General features: G+C 36.9%; 2 protein-coding genes across 2 annotated transcripts; both read left to right on the top strand.

Annotated features, from left to right (window-relative positions):
* The first annotated feature begins 113 nt into the window (after nt 1-113).
* Nucleotides 114-2,073, top strand: LOC132101951 (phosphopantothenoylcysteine decarboxylase-like). The gene is made up of 5 exons (XM_059507159.1): nt 114-391; nt 1,005-1,100; nt 1,253-1,381; nt 1,478-1,646; nt 1,887-2,073. Exons 1-5 carry the CDS (start codon nt 248-250, stop codon nt 1,955-1,957), a joined length of 609 nt encoding a protein of 202 aa, XP_059363142.1. The 5' UTR covers nt 114-247; the 3' UTR covers nt 1,958-2,073.
* A 12,454-nt stretch (nt 2,074-14,527) lies between these two features.
* LOC132101532 (uncharacterized) lies at nt 14,528-23,018 on the top strand. Its single transcript, XM_059506567.1, has 4 exons — nt 14,528-14,710; nt 16,261-19,178; nt 21,335-21,371; nt 22,843-23,018. Exons 2-4 carry the CDS (start codon nt 16,301-16,303, stop codon nt 22,853-22,855), a joined length of 2,928 nt encoding a protein of 975 aa, XP_059362550.1. The 5' UTR covers nt 14,528-14,710; nt 16,261-16,300; the 3' UTR covers nt 22,856-23,018.
* The last annotated feature ends 875 nt before the right edge of the window (nt 23,019-23,893 follow it).

Genomic DNA, 23,893 nt, shown 5'->3' on the forward strand with positions numbered 1-23,893 from the left:
AAAACGTGAAGCGCGAGCGACGACTGACCGTTTTTATGCAGTCTATACGACTGACCTGCACGGACTCTAGACTTACTGATACTTAAATGTGTAGTTTAATTGTCCAGTAAAATTTCATTTCAAAATGCATTTCAAATATGAATGATACAAATATCATACCTTACCAAAGAAATACTTCAGACAGGTGAAACTAAGCAAATACAAAAAGTCTTGTATAGTTAACAAGATTAAGTTTTATGTTTTAACGATGCAGCGGAGTTCTGAATCTGATCATATTCAACTGGACTTGCAAACAAATAGTAGAAAACGTAATGTTCTAGTTGGCTTGACTGGCAGTGTAGCTGCACTCAAGGCGCCTTTGTTGGTAACACAACTACTGGAGATTCCAGGGGTAAGTATATGATATATGTTTAGACAGTTTCTACATGATTTCACAGAGCCACTATCGTTGAGTTTATCATGTTCGCCAATGTCACCGTCATTTCATACATTTATCCACTAGGGAGTGCTGTTGTTACAATATAGAAAGTTATTCTAATAGGATATGACTACATTTTAATTTATAGAACACCAAGTAAACTTTTTAAACATGGAAATTATGCTAGTTCTCTTTTAAGAGTTTTAATGTTTAGTTCTTATTTAAGTTAACATATGGATTATTTTTATATCATTTTAATAATTTTAAATAATTATAAGTGGCTGTGGCATTTTGCCTTTCAGAATTAATAAAATAGACTTTAAAAGAGATGTTTTGATGTATTTGTTTGTTTTATTGATTGATTTATAAATAAATAACTGAATAAATGTATAAAAATATAAATATATATTTGTTTAATTTCCTTCCAATATTTATCATAACTTTAAGATTTTTTGTACTGTTAATTTGTTATTGTGAATTAGTAATTATTTTAAATCTGGGTGAAATCTATGTCAAGGTTAAAAGCTATATTTAAAGATATGTTTTTCGGGAGTGAACACATACTTTTTTCTGTTCTGTTCTCTAGGTTGATGTCCGTGTGGTCACCACTGACCATGCCACTCATTTTTACGATATCAGTGAAGTCCCTGTCCGTGTGTACACAGATAAGGATGAGTGGGAGGTAAATACAGCCTTTGAAGAGGAAGCAACACATCTTCAAACTTTTCAAAGAACAACATAATATTGTTTCCTGCTATGATGTTACATCAGTAGCCAGACTGGCAGCATTTTTCATAGAAGATATGAAGGGTTTTCTTTATATTTCTATGCTAGATGTGGACAAAGCGCTCTGACCCTGTGCTTCATATTGAACTTAGACGTTGGGCAGATCTGCTAGTAATCGCTCCACTGGATGCCAACACACTTGGTAAAATTGCCAGTGGAATATGTGACAACCTCCTGGTAGGTTGTGTATTTATTACATTGTTGTGGCATTTTGTATGGATTTGCTTTGATACATTAGTATCTAAGTGTGTTAATCCATTTTGTTGATGACAGACGTGTGTGGTGCGGGCCTGGGACTCCAGCCGTCCTCTGCTCTTCTGTCCTGCTATGAACACAGCCATGTGGCAGCACCCTATCACTGCACAGCAAGTGGCCACGCTTAAAAGCTTTGGCTACGTTGAGATACCATGCATTGCCAAAAAACTAGTCTGTGGAGATGAAGGTATCTTCTAAGACAGTGTGTGGGTTTTATGAGGCTATTGCATTGATAAGGGAAAATGGCACAGATAAAAAATTCTAATCGACGTGTGAAATCACTCATGCATTATTCGTCAACTGAAGATCAAACAGATGGAATCTGGCAGGCTTTAATAAGCATGCTCCTTGATCAAAGAAGGACTTAATGAATTAATGTTTCTTGTGTTTTAGCTCGTCTTACATTCCAGTCTTGCTGTCTTCACAGGTAAAGGCGCCATGGCAGAGGTTTCAACTATTGTTGAAACTGTCAAACAATACAGTCCAGAAACATCCTGAATGACCTCGGACTAAACATACCAATGGCAAAGAGACACAACGTTATCTATGGAGCCCCATTTCTTAATAAAAACTAAAAAAACTATATTTCCAGAATAAAAAATAATAAATGGAAATGTGTGGAATTGTATATCACACACTTCTGAATTTTTTTTTTTAAATTGTAAGATAGAAAGTCAGAATTGTTAGATATAAACTTGCAGTTCTAAGAAAAAAAGTCAGAATTGTGAATAAAAATAGCAATTACAAATCTTAAAAGTCAAAATTCAGAGTTTACAATCTGACAAATCTTGACTTTTTTCAAAAATTGCTAGTTGACATCTTTTTACATCTTAGAAATGTGAAAAACAAATTCTAAATTGGGAAGATGCAATTACCCTTTATTTTTTCATGGCAGAACCCAGCTTTCATAGTTATCTGCACAAAGATAATTTAAGGTGTTTATGATATGTAAAATGTTTAATATTTTAGTGTTTTACAATTATACGTATCAATGTTAAGAAACAAACACAAAATTTTCCTGTTATTTATGTTTGTAATGGTTATATTCATTATATCTATTTATTTTTACATAGTAATTTCAAATAAGATACTTAATTATTTTCTATACTGAAAATATTCCTCATAATAAAGTGTCACATATCAGCATAGTTAAATGCACTGTTGTTTAATCTTTGGATCTGCCCTGGTAGCTAATCCTTATTTTGAAACTAATTCTGATAAATGATCAGAGGACTGACACAGTCTGTTGTTACTTAATGGCATCGGATTAATGAGCACAAAAGTCATGTAATGCTAATGGCAAATAAGGAGATAAATAGAATATAATAGTAGAATAATTTACAGGAAAGCATATTTAAAACATGTTTACTTGATAATTTAACTGTTTTAAATGTTAGAAGGCTTCATTTTGACGTGTGAATGCGTGTTCTTTCTGTGACCTTTCACCCAACGGGGGCTTCAGAGGTCGAGTGAGTTCAGAGGCCTCTAACCACAATAGCAGCAAGAGATGTTCATGAAAATAGTCTCAGGTTGTGCTAGAAGATACTAATATGTTTAACACCTCCAAATATCTTGTTTTGTTCAGGTACATATCCTGTTGCAGGTTACCGTTAGAAATGTGTTCCATCTGTTAATCATATGTGGTTAACCACCTTGATTCTCATTTGGCTAAGATATACCAACAGCACAAGCATAGATATATATGTTTTTTTTTTTAGTCTGTTTTTGTTTTTTTGGGCACCCTTCAGCTACCGTAAAGTATCACCATGAAGCATTTTCTGGCAGTTTTCCAGAATCCTCTTCGAACATGATTTGAACCTGTTAATCTATGCTACAAATATGTACAAGATTTAAACAAGAAGAAGTTTAAACAAAGAGGAAAGTTTAATCTGAAGTGAATGTGGGACAATAGATTATGGTGGTAAGATTTAAAAAAAAAATTTAATCTAGGTTTAAGGATATAGTAGCAAAACTGTTTAATTCTGTTTTAAATATTTCATATTATTACTAAAAATGTAGAAATGTTACTTTCCTAAAATATAAAAAATTGGGCTACATCATCTGCCCTGACTTTTTAAGTTCCTCTCTGTAACAAAGTAGAAGTGTTAAAGGAGGAATTCTGTTTTGCACTTCCTAAAACTTGAGTCATACTTTTAGATAATTTAGTATTTGTGCACACATTTTTTATAACAAAGAATCACTGTCCCCAGTATCGCTGCTAGTAACATCATGCCAACATTTAATGGAGTTTTCAGAAAAAAAAAAATGATAGTGTCATGGGAACCACACCAGATTATAATCAGAAATTTATTTTAGTCAGTATTTGAAACATTTGAAATTTTAAATCAAACAAATTAATTTGTATATATGGCATATATCCTTAATGGCTCTTGTTTACCTGCTCAGTCTTTTCTCTCATCCCGATCATTATTTTTAGTGTTTTATAAATATATTTTTAGTGATTTATAAAAGTCTAGTCAACACACATGCCTGACATTGGAGATAGAAAAAAGGGTGTATCTATGTCCCTGCTGTTTAAAAGGATAGATAACATCCTGCTAATATGTGTATAGGGATAAACAGCTTATGTGAACATTTACAACTGTTTTTAAGAGACACATTGTTCAAAAACATCTTTCTTTTGCCCTTTTAAAATCACTCCAGAACATGTGTGTGTGTTTCAGCTTGTGCAATATTTTCATGATTTATGTGCTATTAGATTAATCATTCAATGTTCAAATTTGTAGTTCTGTTTAGATTTTGCGGAACATAGGCTATTTAGTAAAAATAAAAAATCAATTTTGACAGTGTACACCTTAACATATCCCACCATTTGGGAAATCACAATTATTTTTTTATTTTCAACAGATGGTTTGAAGTCAAAATATAGAAATCAACTTGCTAAACGTGCTAAATCATGTCATATGAAAGATTCAGTAGCTGTTGGGTCAGTCAAACAGCCATCATGGGAGATGATGCATACACTGGCACATTAAATTTGAACATTTAATCAAGAGACTTGTTCATCCTTATTTGTTTAGCAAAGCAGCTGAGGTGTTGTCATCAGAGGAAGTCAGTGCTGTTTTACACACAGTCCCCAGTCTGATGTGGTGTCCTCTTGTCATTGGCTGCCAAGCCAGACTTTAAAAACAGGCTCTCCGGCAGGAGGGGAAACGTTTATCGAGCAGGTGCTGGAAGAGTGAAATCAACTGAGTGTAATGTGGAGGAGGCTCCTATCTCTTGGCATGCTAAATGAGAGTGAAATATTCTTATACACATGTGGGCTGTAGACGACTCCGATCAGTGCTGGTCAAGGCCAGTTCACTGAAATGCATTTTGTGGAGGAGTGACAGGAAACTACATGGGAAATATATTGCGAAAGATCAAGAACTAAAATATTGCACAATTCTGGTGCAATTACTTCCACCGCTTTTGAAGACTTAAAGCAACAACAAAATAGTTTTATAGTAATATAATTAGCCGTTTTTGTCCATGCCTGTACCTTGTGTTTTATCATCATAGAAAATCGGATTTATGATTTTAAACTGCACACACAAAGGACTCACATGCACACACACGTGGCTCAGGTGTACCCCAACAGATTGCTTGATGTTGGAGGTGTCACAAAGGTTGAGTAAACACTTGTCACATTTCCTGCTTGTAGTCCTTTGGGGATGCTGACAGGCCCTTGGTGCTTCTTCCCCAGGTAGCTGAAAGGTAATACAGACATGGCTGATGTAACTCTACAGCTGCGTGAACTCATGGCTCCTGACTGTAGCTCCTGAGCTGGCACGGTTTCATCACTCATACTAAACATATCACACGGTTAAAGTAAACACATGCAAACTAGCACGACTGCTGCTGCTAAAAAGGTACAGCTGTGAACCAACAGCAGGAAACATTTTAGGGTTTATGTGTTAGGTATCGTAAACTAAAAAGTAACCATTTTTAACTAGGTTCATGTTATTTATAAGTGTACCATTTATAATGCATTCAATTAACTCAACACACTTTACTCATGTGAATTTATTCATAACTTGATGTTAAAACTGTATTACTATATAAAGAAACTAACTATTGTTTACCCAAAAATTTAAATTCACTTCCTCAAGCCACAGAAGATAAGTTATATAAGTTTGTTTCAGATAATCTATCGGTGAGCGTGGTGATTTAATGTTCAATTTCTCCAAATATGAAGAAGAAACAAACCCATTAATTTCTTAGATGGCTTGAGGGTAAGTACATTTTCAGCATATTTTCATTTTGGGGTGAGCTATTCCTTTAAGATGTGCTTAGAGAGAAGCAACCATTGAACTTTGCTATCTCCTAACTATCGCTATTTTTTGTTGTTTTCTTCCTTATCTAGGGATGGTAATTTCCAAGATATTTCTTAACTGCAAAACATATTCCAGCTTATATTTCAGTGAAATAAAAATATGATTGAGGCATCAAACATTACAACCTCATACAAGGGTCACATGAAGAACATCAGGGTTATTGTGCATGCTTTTTTGAGAATTAAAAAACAAAACTCATCTCACCCCACCCCCCTCACCAGAACTGGTTTAATTTGTCACAACCATCACATTAACTGGAAGCACTCATGCTTTGGCTTCCTTTTTCCTTTATCTACCATAGTTATTACACAACCTTTGTTCTCTCTCTGAATATTGTTCCCTTCCTGAACTGTTTGGACTGTTTAAATGAAATGGCAAACTAAATACTTGAAAATACAATCAAAATACTTTAAAACAATGAGAACACAAAACTTCATAGTATAGGTGTGAGAAAACCTAGCTAATAGAAAATATTCTCAGAAATTTGGCTAAAGCTGTTTTTCCGATAATGTTGTCTTCAATGTTAGAAATAATGTTCATTCCAAACTTATCTGGTCTTTAATCAGTGATGTAGTTAGACATTTGTCTGATGTTTTTCAAATTTTTAAATGAGATCATTTAAAACGATAAAATGCAACTTTCCCATAATGTTTGTATATAATGGAGAAAAATGATGTTGTGGACATTCAGAAATAACATTTTTGACAAAACATTCTCAGAACATATTTTTGTTAGCTGGGAACTGACTTGGATAATCTAGCAGGATTGATTTCATCTTCACTTATAGGCTTTTATATAAAGAACTCCTGGTGCCATCTGTTGATCAGCATTAATGCATAACACCATGGAAACTGGAAGCACAAGGCATTGTAGGAAATCCTGTAGAGACTCTACTTCTGAGGAAAGGCCATCCCTTGGGGAACAGGGGGTCTTACAGAAGAAATCAACTTGTCTAGGCTATAGACGGGGTTTCGGAAGGCAAAAGATTAGACACAGTTGACAGATCTACTGTATCGTTTATGGGGTATTCTTCTTATATAATATTGTAAGTCCACTATTTACTCGATTAAATGTGTGTGACTCTCAATCAGTCTTTCTTACTTTATTTTACAGGCATCTTGTCTTTGTTGTCTTAAAAGTTAAAGTCTAATTTTGGCATCTGGGACTTCTTGACTTTTTTTCTCAACATGTTTTTTTTTTAAATAATAATGTAAATAAAAAAATACACCTACTTCATAGTAGTGATGAAAAATATTTTGTGTGCATGAATCTGATTCCCTCCAGATATGAATCATACATACTCCAGCTATTATGATATAAACATACAATATATATTCAGATAATAAATGACCTAGTTCTGGCCTCCTATACCAATTATGGCCAGCCATTAACTCAAGCAAGACAACAGGCTTCAATAAACAACAGACAGCTGGAATCCTTTATCTCTGCCATCTGTGTTGCGTCAAACCTGAAATGCAGTGTTTCCTTGGAAAAAAAAATCAGATTTGAATAATCCTGTAGATTAGCCCTTTCTCATATTATAGTGTAAAACTAGAGAAACTACAGCGTAAAACTACTACTTTTTTTAGCTATTATACGAACAAAACATAAATCTTTAATCAAAGTATATTCTTTTGTGTTCCACAGAAAAAAAATGGAGTCATACAAGTTTGAAACAATACATGGTAGTCAATGTTAATATCTATTTTCCAAATTAACTATCCCTTTAAATTTGAAGTGGGTGTGTAAATCATTTATACTCATCTGTTATTGTTGAAGTGTCTGCTCTTTAGTAAATGGTTGTGTGCGATTGTTTAAGTAAATGGATAACTGATTTACCTTATTTATGTGTGTGAAGTGATGAATTAAAGCAACTTTGTCCTTCCGAGCAATATTTACTTTTGCTTATCTTGGTCAGATACTAAATACATCATTTCATAAGGGTTTCTATAATTAGAGGAAGTGATGCAGAAGTTATTGGCCATGCATGTTTGTCCTTAACCATTTATTATACAAGATGATAAAATATCTTTGATACTAGCACACATATTGACAGCAAAGCTCTTGACCTTTGTTCCTTCAATCACAATCACTGAATATGTGACATTTTATACACTTATTCTTATTTTTAAATGTCTGTTTTTAAATAGCTGGAATCTTTCTGAAGCATGATGAGAATCAAGTTTTTCCAGCAGATCTCTTACATATGGATTGGAAGTGCATAAACCTATAAGCAATTAATTAGATAATTATTCATAAAACATTTTGTATAAGAGTTATCCTTACAATGAGTCAAAACTGCTTAGGACCTCATCGCCTTTCATTTTTCAGTATCTTATTGTGTTACACAGAAGAAAATGTCATACATGTTTGTAAATACATGAGTTTAACTAAACGATGACAGAAGTTTCATTTTGGGGTGATCTGTCCCTTTAAGAGAGAATCGTTGTTATATTGTACTGTATTCAATTGTAACTTTCCAAAATTAAAAATTAAGGCTATACGCTTAGAAAAAAAAAATGTACAAAAGCTGTCACTGGGGCAGTGCCCTTTCAGAAGGTAAACCTTTGTACCTTATTTACCCCTGTAAGGTATACCCCTATAAGCTATTAGTACCTCAAAGTTACATATTTGTACCTAAAGAGTACCTTTCCACTCCAGAAACAGCTATTGTACCTTTATTTCTGAGAGTGTAACATATTTTTAAGCATATGTTATATTTTTAAGCATATATATATATATATATATATATATATATATATATATATATATATATATATATATATATATATTATTAAACAACGTGGCTAATTGAACAAGTTTCAGTCTGGTGCTGTTGGCATTTTCCCGTCCAGCGCCACTTTTATTAATTAGCCACGTTGTTTAATTTTTATATATATATATATATATATATATATATATATATATATATATATATATATATATATATATATATATATATGCCTACATGTCATAGTGGATAGTCATCGCATTTATCAGAATTAGGCTATCTATTTGCTCGCACACGAGCAGCTCCGTTTCATCTCCGAGACGCGTTCTGTCTTTGCGCTTGCCAAATTTCGCCGTGTAAATAGCAAATCCGTCATGGCACGAGCGCAACTGGCTCTTAAAGGGAATGGAAGATGAGACTCTGATTGGTTTACTGCACGTTACGCCCAGAAACACCCATTACTCATTAAGAGAATAGGGACAACCCGTTTAGACCACACGCCCGGGCGCGCCAACCGTTTTTCCGTCGTTAAAACCTAAGTCTCCGTTAAAATAGCAAAAGTGGATTTGGACACGACCTGCGCCGTGCGCTTTACACTTTGCGTTTAGATCGTTAAAATAGGGCCCAAACACACTTACCTTTAGCAAAGGCAGTTTTTGTGCATTTTTACTAAGAATGACTATTACATTTTATACTCCAATCCGTTTGACTGTAGAGGAACATAAACCTCTCATTTTTTCTCTATGCACCAACTTCCAGATAAGCGAGAACCCTTCAGTGTAAACAATGAAACGGTATTATCATTGCCGTCTGCAGTGTTTGGACTACCTATCAGCACTGTTATGAGTCTTAACAGGGGGTGAAGGGGCTGCTTGCAACTCAGTAACTTTTTGAAGGAAAACATGAGCAGTAAGCCTCTGCACTTTGTTACGACTTCTCTAATTTATGGTGATACACAAGTGTTCGAATCTTGAAGGTTTTGGTTGTGTCAGTTTGAAGATTACTCTTTAAGGCATTGTTGTGTCATTCCTGGTCATGGGAGAATCATGATATCTGATTTCCTGTTTCATGTTTCGTATTTCATGATTAGTTCTACATTTTTTTAGGTCAACATGATCTATTGTTCAAATTTTTGTCAGGATAAGCAGGATGACTGGACACATCTGTGTCTCAGGACAGATAAAAAAGGAAGTATTGCATTCCTCTACTCAGAAATGTGGAAGGATAGCAGTGTTCAGAAGAGTATAAATGTGTTTTTAGATCACTTCTAAGATGAAACGCAAAGACCTGTTAGAGAGTGTTGAATCATCTGCTTTGTTCTGCCATTAATATATTTTTCTTTTTTTCTCAATATTGACTTTTGCACTAACAGTAGTTTATTGAACAAACACAAATCCGGCAGAGCAGATCTAATATCAGATATAATGTCATGAGGTTAGTCATCACTCCATACAAGCCTCAGAGTAAATAAACTTAATGTATAACATATCTGCATCACCAGTTAGACTAATAAGGCGTAGTGAACTTGCAAGTACGTTACATAAACCAAACAGCTGCCTTAAAATGAATGGAATATACAAACAAACACAACCCTTCATACTAATTATGGGTTTATAATTTTAATTCCACACATTAAATTGATTACTAATATGGTGTGTTTTTATTAATACTCATGTATAGCTTTGTAGAGCCCGTGTATAGGCCAAGACATTATAAGTCCACTACTTACTAAATGTTTACCCATGTTTTACATGTACTAGTCTTTAATGGCATGAAGGTATTATACAAGTATATTCCATATTTTGTTGAAAGCATGATTTTTTGATCTGATTTGCAGAATGCCACTATTAAAACCAAGCTAGCAGATTAACTGTGTAACTGGAAAAATTATAGATCTTACTCAGGGTAGCACCATATTAAATTTTTGTCAGGAATGAAACAAGACTCATATCGTCCAAAACATGTAAGACCTTAGTTCATCTTCAAAACACAAATGAAGATACCTTTTGATGAAATCTGAGAGCTTTCTGACCCTGCAACTACCATGTTCAAGGCCAGAAATGTAGTATGGATTTTAAAATAGTGACAACAGTGGTTCGGCCGTAATTTTACAAAGGTACGAGAATACTTTTTTGTGTGCAAAGAATGCAAAAATAATTGACTTTATTCAACAATTTCTTCTATTCCATGTCAGAATTTGACACGTGTTCATGATAGTACAACGATGCAAAAATCAATATGATGTATGTAACCTGATTAAGGTCAGCTGGGGAGATGCTACTGTAAGAAGAAAAAATGAGGAAGGCACTTGTAATGAGATCTGTAGTCAAAAACTGTACATAAGCATGAGTTGCAAGTTTGATGGTTAAATGTTTGTGCAGGCATCACAGCTTTGTTGTCTCTACAAATAAAGTCTGATTTGGCATTTCACTACATTTGTCACCAAAATTCTCATGTCACACAAGTTCAGTTTCTGCATCTGTTGTTAAAAAAAGTGTTAATCGTCAAAATAAGTGTTGAAATAAAGTTATAAATAAAGGTATTACTTCTGGTATAACTTGGTTTTCAATATCATTTCACAAAGAAGAAGAGACAACAAAACGTGATGGTCAGAGGTGTTAGTGAGCTTCTATGTCAATCCCAAGTATACTGACTCATCCATGTGTGACATAATGGTTGGGAGAAGCTTGACAAAGGAGTCCAGTTTGACTAAGTACATTTCCTTTTTCATTTGAGCAACCAAGGCAAGGTTTTGCTATCATGAGATTTTCGTGTCAGCTCAAAATTTGACAGTTGGTGATATTTCCACACAGGGATGGGTAAATGGGCTTTTTCAAGCATCACAAACCACATATAGGCCTACAGGATATGTTTGTAGCTCATGGCTGTTAAGATGCTATTTCAAAGCAGTAACAAGTTATTTTTTTTAATTAGTACACTGTTTCCTGTCAAAAACCAATGGTAATTTACACTGTAGTGGCTGTAAATCACTAAATAGTAGTGCTGTCAAACGATTAATCACATCCAAAATAAGTTTTTGTTTACATAATACGAGTGTGTACAATGTATATTTATTATGTATAAATACAAACACATGCATGTACACTCACCTAAAGGATTATTAGGAACACCACACTAATACTGTGTTTGACCCCCTTTCGCCTTCAGAACTGCCTTAATTCTATGTGGCATTGATTCAACAAGGTGCTGAAAGCATTCTTTAGAAATGATGGCCCATATTGATAGGATAGCATCTTTCAGTTGATGGAGATTTGTGGGATGCACATCCAGGGCACGAAGCTCCCGTTCCACCACATCCCAAAGATGCTCTATTGGGTTGAGATCTGGTGACTGTAGGGTCATTTTAGTACAGTGAACTCATTGTCATGTTCAAGAAACCAATTTTAAATGATTCGAGCTTTGTGACATGGTGCATTATCCTGCTGGAAGTAGCCATCAGAGGATGGGTACATGGTGGTCATAAAGGGATGGAGATGGTCAGAAACAATGCTCAGGCAGGCCCTGGCATTTAAACGATGCCCAATTGGCACTAAGGGGCCTAAAGTGTGCCAAGGAAACACCCCCCCACACCATTACACCACCAGCAGCAGCCTGCACAGTGGTAACAAGGCATGATGGATCCATGTTCTCATTCTGTTTACGCCAAATTCTGACTCTACCATCTGAATGTCTCAACAGAAATCAGACCAGACAACATTTTTCCAGTCTTCAACCGTCCAATTTTGGTGAGCTTGTGCATATTGTAGCCTCTTTTTCCTATTTGTAGTGGGGACGAGTGGTATCCGATGGGGTCTTCTGCTGTTGTAGCCCATCCGCCTCAAGGTTGTGGTTGTTGTGGCTTCACAAATGCTTTGCTGCATACCTCGGTTGTAACAAGTGGTTATTTAAGTCAAAGTTGCTCTTCTATAAGCTTGAATCAGTCGGCCCATTCTCCTTCTGACCTCTATCATCAACAAGGCATTTTTGCCCACAGGACTGCCGCATACTGGATGTTTTTCCCTTTTCACACCGTTCTTTGTAAACCATAGAAATGGCTGTGCGTAAAAATCCCAGTAACTGAGCAGGTTGTGAAATACTCAGACTCGACCGTCTTGCACCAACAACCATGCCACCCTCAAAATTGCTTAAATCACCTTTCTTTCCCATTCTGACATTCAGTTTGGAGTTCAGCAGATTGTCTTGACCAGGACCACACCCCTAAATGCATTGAAGCAACTCCCATGTGATTGTATATATTTAAGATAAATATGTTATGTTTATATATTAAATATATTTATATATAATCTAAAATATAATTATATAAAGATATAAATGTATATACATGTAAATATTTTCTAAATATATACTGAATGTGTATTTATATATACATAATAATAAACATAGTACACATACATATATAATGTTAACAAAAACATTTATTTTGGATGCGATTAATCACGATTAATCGTTTGACAGCACTACAGCAATCAATCTGCAGCACTTTTACAATATTTCCCAGTGTAGCAAGAAATATAGCCTACAGCAATCGGAGATCATTTAAATTATTATTTAAAACTGGATGGTCGATTTGGATTTCAAATAATGTAAAACAAATATTTTTCAAATATTTATATATATATATATATTAAATTCAAATAAATAAAGATTCAATAATATTCTGCATTTTTGTTGTTAAAAAACGGAAGTGACACTGAATACAAAGAAAATGTAATCTCATTTTACAGTTATTTGTTTTGCTGATCATATGATCTATATGATATATATATATATATATATATACAGTACAGACCAAAAGTTTGGACACACCTTCTCATTTAAAGAGTTTTCTTTATTTTCATGACTATGAAAATTGTAGATTCACACTGAAGGCATCAAAACTATGAATTAACACATGTGGAATTATATACATAACAAAAAAGTGTGAAACAACTGAAAATATGTCATATTCTAGGTTCTTCAAAGTAGCCACCTTTTGCTTTGATTACTGCTTTGCACACTCTTGGCATTCTCTTGATGAGCTTCAAAAGGTAGTCACCTGAAATGGTCTTCCAACAGTCTTGAAGGAGTTCCCCGAGAGATGCTTAGCACTTGTTGGCCCTTTTGCCTTCTGTCTGCGGTCCAGCTCACCCCTAAACCATCTCGATTGGGTTCAGGTCCGTTGACTGTGGAGGCCAGGTCATCTGGCACAGCACCCCATCACTCTCCTTCTTGGTCAAATAGCCCTTGATGCCTTCAGTGTGACTCTACAATTTTCATAGTCATGAAAATAAAGAAAACTCTTTGAATGAGAAGGTGTGTCCAAACTTTTGGTCTGTACTATATATATATATATATATATATATATAGCAAACTATTAAGGCACTGTTCTCTAAAACTCTGCTTCTTTAGTGTGGGTGCAACCAAGGCAAAATCTAATGAAACAGAAAAAAACTAACATTTATACTGCAGTTCATAATGCTTGATTGGCACTAAAATATACAATGATTTGTAATGGGTTTTCAAGAAAATCCTTCTTTTTCAAAAGAATCTCGTCTAGATGCCAAGACGGACTTCATTGGTTAAAACAACAAAACCGGGATTCCTGCAGATCTTCAAACAAACACACTTCCAAATCTCTTTTCAACCTGTATAAACAGTGTGCAGTTGGGTGCTTCACTTAAATCATTGTACTACTTGGTGACTGGTGCAGTAAAGTTGCTGAAGTGAAACATGCAGACAGGCAATAAATCATAGAAGGCCTGAAGCCTAAATGAGACCAGTTTCCTGATTTCATTCATACTTTTACAGGCTTTTCTACTTAATAAAATGTACTATATCATACTATACCACACGGATTAAAACGTTATTCGTTTAAGTTCAAATGTTTCATGTTCATGTAATGAACGTACCTCTCTCACGCTTCGTTTAACTGCTGCCGCTTGTACGTTGGGGCCCCGCCCTCTTTTCATTGTAGCCCTCCGATTGGCTAGACGTGCTGCCACCGACAAACTTCGACTGGTGGCAGTGTAAAATAACCTTTCGGAAAATAAGCAGAGGCGTTAAAGCATGCCTCCCTACTCACTGGTACAATACCCCATCCGCTTCCAGACTGTTTGGGTTATACTTTGGGGTGTTTCAGTCGTCATGGATTGGAGCGGTCGGATAGGAATCTCAGCGCGTGAGGTGAGTATTCCCGCAGAAAAAAAAAGTTGTTTTAGGGATTATAAGAACGTTAGCATGTTGTCGAAGCAATACCAACATAATACAGAGATGAAAGTTGACAACTGTATTTGGCACGGGTTAAAATTTGTCGTTGGAGTACCACGATTCAGTAACAGATGTGTACTGTGTTAAAACATAGTTTTTACATTGTTTACATAGTTTATTCAAATGTATGTTGAATCACGATACTCGTGCTCAGGAGGCTTGTTTTCGGTTTGTTTTCACCATAGTATATAGACGTGTATTATAAACAGATTTAGCTCAAGTTTGTTGACGGAAGTTTACCAAAAAAACTCAAAAATTTCTCCAAATGGTCTCTTTTCTTAACGCAGATTTGCATTAGTGAATTTGCATAGGCTACTGGCTTCGCGCACACAATAGACTATTGTACTCAATATATCGTCATGTAATAACTATGTGTGCGTCACGCAGTATATTGTTAAGGTATAATTTTGATAACATTTGATAACTGTTAAGAAGTTTCGGTTTTTAACAGACATGACTATTCTGTGTTGCAATGGCATCATAAGCACGTGCAGCATATTTGGGCATTTTGGGTTCGTTCCAAGTGTTCCAAGATGCTGCTGACTAGGAAGGCAGGCCACTAGGTTTTGATACGCAACCCACAGTATGCTGAAAGATGTTGGGGGATGTTTCATCACTTTTATACCTCTGGGTCGCCTCATCTGGGGACTGGCTGTCTTCACCACTGATAAACCACTTAAATCCACCTTCACTGCCACTGTCAAGCCTAGTGTTGCCCTCCTGTGAGCATCATTATGCTCTCTTTGCTCATTAGGGAACATCACAGGAGGGAATGAGTACACCTCTCCTCTATGCGAACACCTTAAAAATGCTGTATAGATTGAGTTTTATAAAAATGTACAATTAATAAGTGTTTTTTATTTAACATAACTTTTTATATGATAAAAATATAAAGATAAAGAAAATATATGTACAAATGTATATCAAAATGCATAACTAAAATACAAAACTATATTATTAATAGTAAAAGTCCAGTAAGAGTAGTTAAATGGAAAAAAAAATTAAAACAAATGTGAGTGTGTGTATAATAAGTATTGTCCTACTTGAATTCAAAATGCATGTGACGGTTGGAACATTTGTACATATTCACACCTGATTAACTGTATTTTGCCAAATTGCAAGATGCTCTTGTATGCAAAGGAAGTAAGGTACACCCCCTGTTGTGAGGCAGAAAAGTGCCAGCTTTTTTTATTGTTGTGGTTACCGCTCACACATTTCATCCTAATGTTTGAAGGAACGTGTCACATGATATTTATGGAAATAGAATGAAAAAATGTAAAGTCAGGGGACTGTGTTTTGACAACCACAGAAAGGAAGTTATTTCTAAGTAGATAAATAAACCACAAAGGTGAAGCTGAGTGACTGTTTGTATTAATATTTTATTAAAATGATTGTACAGAATTGATAACTCTAATAACCTCAACATATACACTCAAGAACTGTTTTGTTCCTATTTTCTTGAATAGCTCTGATTTAGCTGGGTCAAGCCAGAGTCGGGAGTCCAAGATGAGCAGGAAGCAGGGACGGAGCTGTATCGACCCTTTAGTTCAAAGTAATATGGAAGGTGCCATGGGAACTGTAGTCCCCACGGGGCTCCCTAAAGCTGATAGCCTACAACACTATTCCCATGACAAATCTCTGCCAATCAGCAGAGCTTATTTCCCATATGCTCTTGGTGGACAAGACACACTTGACTTTCCTTCTCCATGGGGCCCTTCAAAAACTTGCGTGAGAAATGGGCCGAGCCCGGGGATTCACTCATCGGCCACCGAGGGGTCAGTTCCAGTTCCAACCATTTACAGACCTGATAAAGTGTCCTTCCCTGTGGATGCTGGGGGTGGACGCTGTGCTGTACCGCAAGAGTTAGCAGCCAAGCAAAGGTTGGTCTATTATGCTAGCAGTCCCAGACAGCACAGTCCCAGGGCGGCTGGAGTCATCTCTCCAGTTGCAGTTTCCAAGGGTCACACTGGAGGATCGGATGCAGAAAGCTGTGTTGGGTTGGCTATTCCAAAACCGGTATATGGTCATAGCCCCTGCTGCACTGAGCGTGGATGCACCGCAGGGCACTACAGTGTGGAACATGGACCACAAAGGATGTCCCCTCGCATATATGATGACGAATGGGCTGCTCATTTCAGCCGCCTGGCTTACCTGCATAAAAAGGGCCAGGAGGCATTTGCGCAACAGAGGGTTTTGCAGTTAGAGCATGGCCCGGAGGGTATAAAAGATGGGAAGACTGAGAGTTACCATGGTATTAGATCAAATGAACCCAGGAGGTCACTTTCTTTAATGCAACCAAGCTATGCGTACAACACTGCACATCAATTTATTGGTTCCACACCAGAGTACTGTCAACGTGCCCCAATTCCCCACCAGATATACAAGGGTCTTCCCCACACTTATGACCCAAGGACATTGGCACACCATGGAGTTCCTTCAAAAGTATATCAGGAGCTTCCTCGCATATCTAAATACACACCAATGCCTCCATGTCCCACTGTCTATTACCCTCAGAGTCACCACGAGGCTTACCAAACTGATCCCAATGTTATTACAGATGAGCATGGTCAACATCATCACATGGGTCAGTTCCATTCCCCTCGAGCTGACTTGATATCACCATCCTGCTCTGTTGTAACTCCACCCCATCCGATAATCCCAAAATATCCTACTTATCAATCGTATAGGGTGCATTTTAATAGTAACCAAGCACCCATGCATGATAGGCCACATCCACCTTTCTCAGTGCATCAATCAGAGCGACCACTTGATTTCTCCATACGAAGGGTGCAAACACCCGACTCCCCTTGGGAGCTTTCCAAACAGTCTGGAACCACTGGGGCTTTCCATCCTTTTCCGGCCCACTACAGACGTCTCAGTAATACCACTACCCTTGAACACTCAGAGATGTCTGAGACTGGCTTTCTTGTAGGCAGTTCCAAAGAATTTCCCACAAAGTCCCATGAAGATGTACTTAAGATAAGGCATTGTGTTTCAGATCCACTTGACAAAGATGTATTTGCTAAAAGGCCCAGAGAGGAACTTGAAACGGACATGGCCAGTAAAAGGCAAAAGATTGACTCAACCCATGAGATGTCAGATAATGAGCCTCAGTCACCGTCCTCCCCACCCATGCCAGTTATTAATAAGGTTTTCAGCTTGGCTCCTTATAAAGTTTATTTCGAAGCTACAGGCATGTTGTCTTCACTAGAAAATTCAAAGCTACAGCCTGAGGTGACACTGCTTAAACAAGAGCCAGAAATTCAAAACTGTGATCTAGAACCAAATTCAGGTGAAAGTGACCTCAGCTTGAAACAAGACACCCAAATGTCACCAGCTAACAGTGACAGTCCAGTTGAAATGCCAGAGACTGTAAAGATCAAAAAAGAAAAATTGGATCCAGATGAAGTGGCTTGTCAGTCGGAAATGAAAGTAAGCACTACAGAGGAGATGAATCATCAGGCGGACAGTTCTGAGGTCAAAGAAGAGCAAGGGGAGCCAGACACAAGTACATCTGATTCTCTTCCTTGTCATGTTGTAGTAAAAAGTGACTCTGAAGAGGAAAGCAATCCTTTCTTAGTAGAAAAGTCTGAATCTTTAGCCACATGCAAGTCTGAGATTGCTGTGAAACACAACATGGACAACATTCCAGTCCCTACGTTGCCCTCAACACCTCCAGTGCCTCCTCAGTTGACTAAATTCTCCTTCACTAAAATCCCACCTCATTGCCTGAAATTGGCCAATTTTAAAATAGTCATCCCGGAGGTCCTGAAAGCTCCTGTAACCCAACCCATCGAGGTTCCTCAGTCTCCACTGGAGGCCAAGCCAATTATAAGTAGCAGTAAACATGCCCGTCATCAGTTTATGGAGCTTCATCAGTCTCTCTGTAGACTCATATACTGCTGTGTTAATCAAACCCCGTGTCAGGAGCTCAGGGACTGGTTATGCAGACTGGACCTTCGAGAATCAGGCAAAGATCAGAAGGTGTCTTGTCTTTTGGGCTCAAAAATGAGGGAAGTATGGCTGAAAGGTGATGAGATGGAGGTGGCTCTTAAAAAGGTGGTCTTCCAACTTCAAAAGTATGTTGAAAGCCACGAATGTCCCTTTCCTCATGTCATGAGGGCCGGTGCGGTGTTCATTCCCATGTTGGTGGTCAAAGAGGTGCTGTTTCCTCAGGTTCAAGGAGCATTCATAGACCAGGTCCTGCAGGAGCATCGAGTGGAGCTCAGGCCAACCACCCTCACAGAGGAGAGGCAGCTGACTCATCTCCACAGAAAGGCCTTCTCTTCCAAACTTAGAAGACTTCTGTCCCTTAAACATCTGCCAGATATATACCCTGATGTCCTTAACCTTCTCTACCATGCCAATGTCTGCAAATTCCTTGGTGAGTGCTGGATGATTGATTATTATTAGCATAATACTCAATAAGTGTTGAACTGCTGTGTGAAAAGGTTAACTTGGGCATCCACAAGATATTTATATTCTGCCAATATGCTACTGTTATAAAAAAAAAAATTTTTACAGAACATAAAACGCAGATAAAATGCTTGTAAATGGTGTAACTACGTAGTTTGGCCAGCAGAGCGGGCTCCATTGTTTGCTACTGGCAACCTGGATGAAACGCTTTAAAGCTTAAGTTTATAGAATATTATACACTTAAGCTTAAGTGTAAGAACGGCCATATCTCCGTAACGGCGTGGTGGATCCACACTAAATTCAGGGGATCCCTTCAGCTCGAGGATCCCTCTAGAACATCTTGAGGCCCCCTTTGGAATGAGACCAGCCCTGTGTCGATAGCCCCCAGGGTTCGGGAGTTACGGGTGGTTAAATTCCCAATCTGGCGATCCCGGGGGGGCAACCGACACATGGAGGGTGGCATGCGAGTATGGCGCCTTGAGCTAAAGGGATCCCATGAATTTGGTGGAGACCTGCCACCACGTTCGGGAGATAGTGACACCAGCCAGCACTTTCAGTTCAGTAAGGAAGTTCTCTTTTTCAGACAGCAGCATTCAAGCGTCATCTTTTCTCTGCAACGTAGACTCCACATGATATTCTGCCATGATTCCAGTTCCAATGGAACATACACATTATATTCAAAGGGCATTAAAGTGCACGAGACGTGAATTTAAATTGTATTTATTTACAGAGGTATATTCTGTCACACTTCTCACTTCACTAAGTTTCGTCTGTGTGTAAAGATAATAACGCATATCCGTGAATGAATGTTCCAAAATTAAATAAACTTCAACAGAATAAAGTTGAATGGAATTGAATTGAAACTATACTGAAACTATTGGAACTATACTGTTAAGTGCACTGATGTCAGGCTCATTTAGGATAATAAAGTTTATTGTTAAATTGTTAAATGCCCTGCCTTCATTACATAACTTTGTCACATAATTATTAGTGTTTGAGCACTACATTTGAGTTATCATTGCAAAAAAAAGTGTATGTATATACTGTATACTTTATGTAGTACCATTTAAAAGTTTGGACATATGAATAGAAAGTGTCCAAACTTTTGACTGGTACTGCACTAATATACACAAAGAATATCAGCCGATATATCAATATCAGCTTTTTTCACTCCCTAATATCAGTATTGGCCCCCAAAAACCCATATCAGTTGGGCTCTATTCTTTAGGAAATCTCAAAATTAATATAAATTTTTCAGAAATTATACTGTTGTGGTGCTAAATGCTCCTCTAGCATTTAAAATAATTGATTTTAGTTTTTTTAAATAGTTTAAATATAGACAAAATAGTACAGAATGGTTATGTCAGCCATGTATCAGTTGTTGGCCATAACATGAAACATTATGTGAAATATTATTTAATATCTAGTAGTAGTATTTTAATATTTTTGCCTTCTTAATAAAACATTTTGGCACCCCTAATACAATTTATTTATTACATAATTGCTTATTTTTGGATCTGAATGGTAATATGTTGATGATGGTACTTTTATCTTTGTTGCTTGAAACATTACTGTGGCATATTCATTTCAAGAAAACCTTCATAAGTATCAGACTTGTGGTTACATTTTTTTGTAACTGGTTTCTTTTAAAGAATAATAAAATAAGCAGTCACACAAGGACAGAAGGACATTTTATAAGCTGTTTATTTTCCATGTGCACAAATGCATTATGCTATTTAGCCCCAAATGCCCTCAAATAGTCACTTTCATAGTGCTTAGAAGGATGAAAATGCATACTGAAACTTTGTTATAATTTTAGTAATCTTAATTTTCAGTTCCACATTTCTAATGTAAGCAGAACTTTTGTGTTATCTGTTGGATCCCAAAAAAACTGTAAATGTTTAGCCTACATATATGCTAAAAGTTATAAATTTCATATTAATTAATATAAAAGCCTTTTAATTATTTTGAAATTGTATGTTTATTTGAGTTACTTTTTATATTAAGATCAGCCATACATGCTGCATACCTGTAGTCTTAATGTTTGTTTTACGTTTGTTTTGTTTTTTTATATCATACTTTTGTCATACTTTTTTTGATTTGATACACATTTTTTTTTTGCAGATTCCACTGCTACAGATGGTGTCCAAAAAATGCCCAGGTACATTCTTATTACCTTGTCCGCAAAAAACTCAAATAGTAGACTGTTGTAGAGAGGGCTTTGTAAATCTATGAGCTGCTCATGCAGTCACAGCTCCTCGTTGGTGCAGTTTTGTTGCAGGTGTGTTTCTGATCAGATGTTATCTGGCACGGAACAGTGATATGCTACAGGATATATATCAGTTTCAGATACACATTTCAGGGAAGGAAGTTAGTGTGTTTTTGGAGGTTGGCTAAGGCGGGTGAAGGATGGAAGGAGTTGGAGTTATGCTCTGGCGTTCCATTTCTCACCTGCAGTGCCATTTATAGTCCTACAGATTTTAACAGTTGTCTGTCATCAGTTATGGCTCTTAAATATTCAACTTAGTTAACTCACACTTAGTTAAAGGTGCAGCAGATTTTTTTCTTAAGACATCCTTATTGTTTTTATTTTCTTTGTTTCCAGCTCTTTCGGCAGTGTTCTGTCACTTGTAGCCTTTCTAAATAACTTCTGACACTTTTGAAAATTGCTCTATCACCTATTATGTTTCATCAAATGGCCAGTTGTTCTTATTGGCATGGTTAGGGAATATTTCTTCTATTATTAGTAACCAGTTCGATAACATTTTATTGATGCTACTGTCATGTTACCACACAAAAGTTTCTAAAAGCATTTGGATGCATCATCGGGTATAAGGTTGCATTCACACTGGAAACTGGATCTTTAGACGCTTAAAAAAAAAAAAATCAACATTTTACTGTTACATTTTCCATATTCAGACGGTAGCCAAAAATCCACTCGGGATGTAAGAACATGTCCTGTGTGAATGCTTGAATACTTCAAAGTACTAATTAACCCCCCCAAAAAAGACATTTATTTAATCATTTATTCAGCCTGTGATGAAACACAAAATATATTATCCTGGCTGCTCTTTTCTGTTTAGCTCCAAAAAATTTAACGCCATGGTCTGGCGAGTGGTCTGAAGAGATTCAATATTTTTAAAATCATGCCTTATGCTAGCATTGAAACTATGATTGCATTGTTTGAGTAATTCTATTTTTGAGTGGTTATCTAATTTCATTAGACATTACGATCATTAAGCTGAATAAATGATCATTCTATGCAATCCTTAAATATGCTAATGAGCCTTAAAGGAATAGTTCACCCAGAAATTTAAATTGTCATTAACGCACCTTCATGGCTTTCCAAACCTGTTTGACTTCATTGCTTCTGTGGAGTCTAAAAATATATTTTAAAGAATATTTAAAGATAATATATAATATTTCTATTTATTTAATGTATACATTGGAGATAGAAAGGCATATTCTTTTGGAATAACATGAGGCTGAGTAAATGCTGACTTGTAAGATAAACTATCCCTATTCTGCTTTAGTCAACATTAATCCATTCTAAGTCTTTAATTGTAATCCATCTTTAACACTTATCAGTCAACAAATGCTGATACTAAATTCTAGTTTTTTTCTTTCTACAGGAGTAGAAACTAGCTTAACATTCAAGAGCGAGAACACGGACAGCTCAGATGAATCAGCCGGTCGTGTGAATGGTGCTGAAGAATTCTACCTCGAGTCCTCCAGACCTCTTACACCGGAAACCACATGTGTGGACAAGCTGGAAAAACAATTTTGCCTAAAGAGAAAGAAAAAGAAAGGCAGAGTAAAGATTTCTTCCAAGAGAACCTTTTTAGAGGAGACCAGTTCATCATCACAAGAGGATGAGTTCACAGAGGAACCTGCGAGGTGGAGCGTCGTCAGTTCCATAGAGAGAGATGAATGGGAAGTGTCTCCTGTGACTTCCAATGACAGTGGACCACATGTGGAGGTAAAGATCGAAGATGAAACCCAAGAAGAACCTGACAATTCTGCCTGGGGGCGACCTTTGACCTCTGATGACTTCTCCTCTGATAGCACTGATGAAGAGACGTCATTGATGTCTTTTCAGAGCCGCAGATCCAGCTCAGCAGAATCTCAGGGTTTGTCCAATGGGCCCTCCAGCATGGTCCTCAAGCTGAGGAAGGTCTTTTACAATAAGAGTCACGGGGGTAGAGTCGTCCACTACCAGAAGGTCATAGATTCTTTGGAAGCTCCGGCAAGGTTCAGACGCACAGACAGCGACCATTACAGAAAAAAGAAACACAAATCATCCCGGCACAAAAGACGCCGCGTGGACAGGGAGTTTTCTTTCAGTCCATTCCTCTCCAAAAAACGCCGCCGAAGATGGGTCCTGCGCTCCGCCGTGCAGTCTGCCCGTCTGGCCATGGAGAACAGATATCCTGACCTGGTGGGAAAGAGGATTCGGCATTTGTATGAGGAAAATGACAAAACAGAAGTGTGGTACAGAGGAGTGGTGCTGCGCATCCATGAGCCACATACAAACCCACTGAAAACGGTGTTCGAGGTCAAATATGATAGTGAGCCCGAGTGGCAGTACTATCTTGAGCTGCTCTTAGACTATAAGAAAGGATGGTTGAAAGTGGAGGACTGATTCTTAACGGTATTAATGTTTCTGAATTAATTCAAAAATGT

This window comes from Carassius carassius, chromosome 23 (assembly GCF_963082965.1).
Source record: "Carassius carassius chromosome 23, fCarCar2.1, whole genome shotgun sequence".
Taxonomy (NCBI): Eukaryota; Metazoa; Chordata; class Actinopteri; order Cypriniformes; family Cyprinidae; genus Carassius; species Carassius carassius.

What these genes read in the sequence shown, in the direction of transcription:
- LOC132101951 (XM_059507159.1), top strand. Translation starts at nt 248, where the DNA reads ATGCAGCGGAGTTCTGAATCTGATCATATTCAACTGGACTTGCAAACA. An exon ending in AACTACTGGAGATTCCAGGG is followed by an intron (nt 392 to 1,004) that starts GTAAGTATATGA and finishes TCTGTTCTCTAG; the next exon opens with GTTGATGTCCGTGTGGTCAC. An exon ending in ACTAGTCTGTGGAGATGAAG is followed by an intron (nt 1,647 to 1,886) that starts GTATCTTCTAAG and finishes CTGTCTTCACAG; the next exon opens with GTAAAGGCGCCATGGCAGAG.
- LOC132101532 (XM_059506567.1), top strand. Translation starts at nt 16,301, where the DNA reads ATGAGCAGGAAGCAGGGACGGAGCTGTATCGACCCTTTAGTTCAAAGT. An exon ending in CAATGTCTGCAAATTCCTTG is followed by an intron (nt 19,179 to 21,334) that starts GTGAGTGCTGGA and finishes TTTTTTTTGCAG; the next exon opens with ATTCCACTGCTACAGATGGT.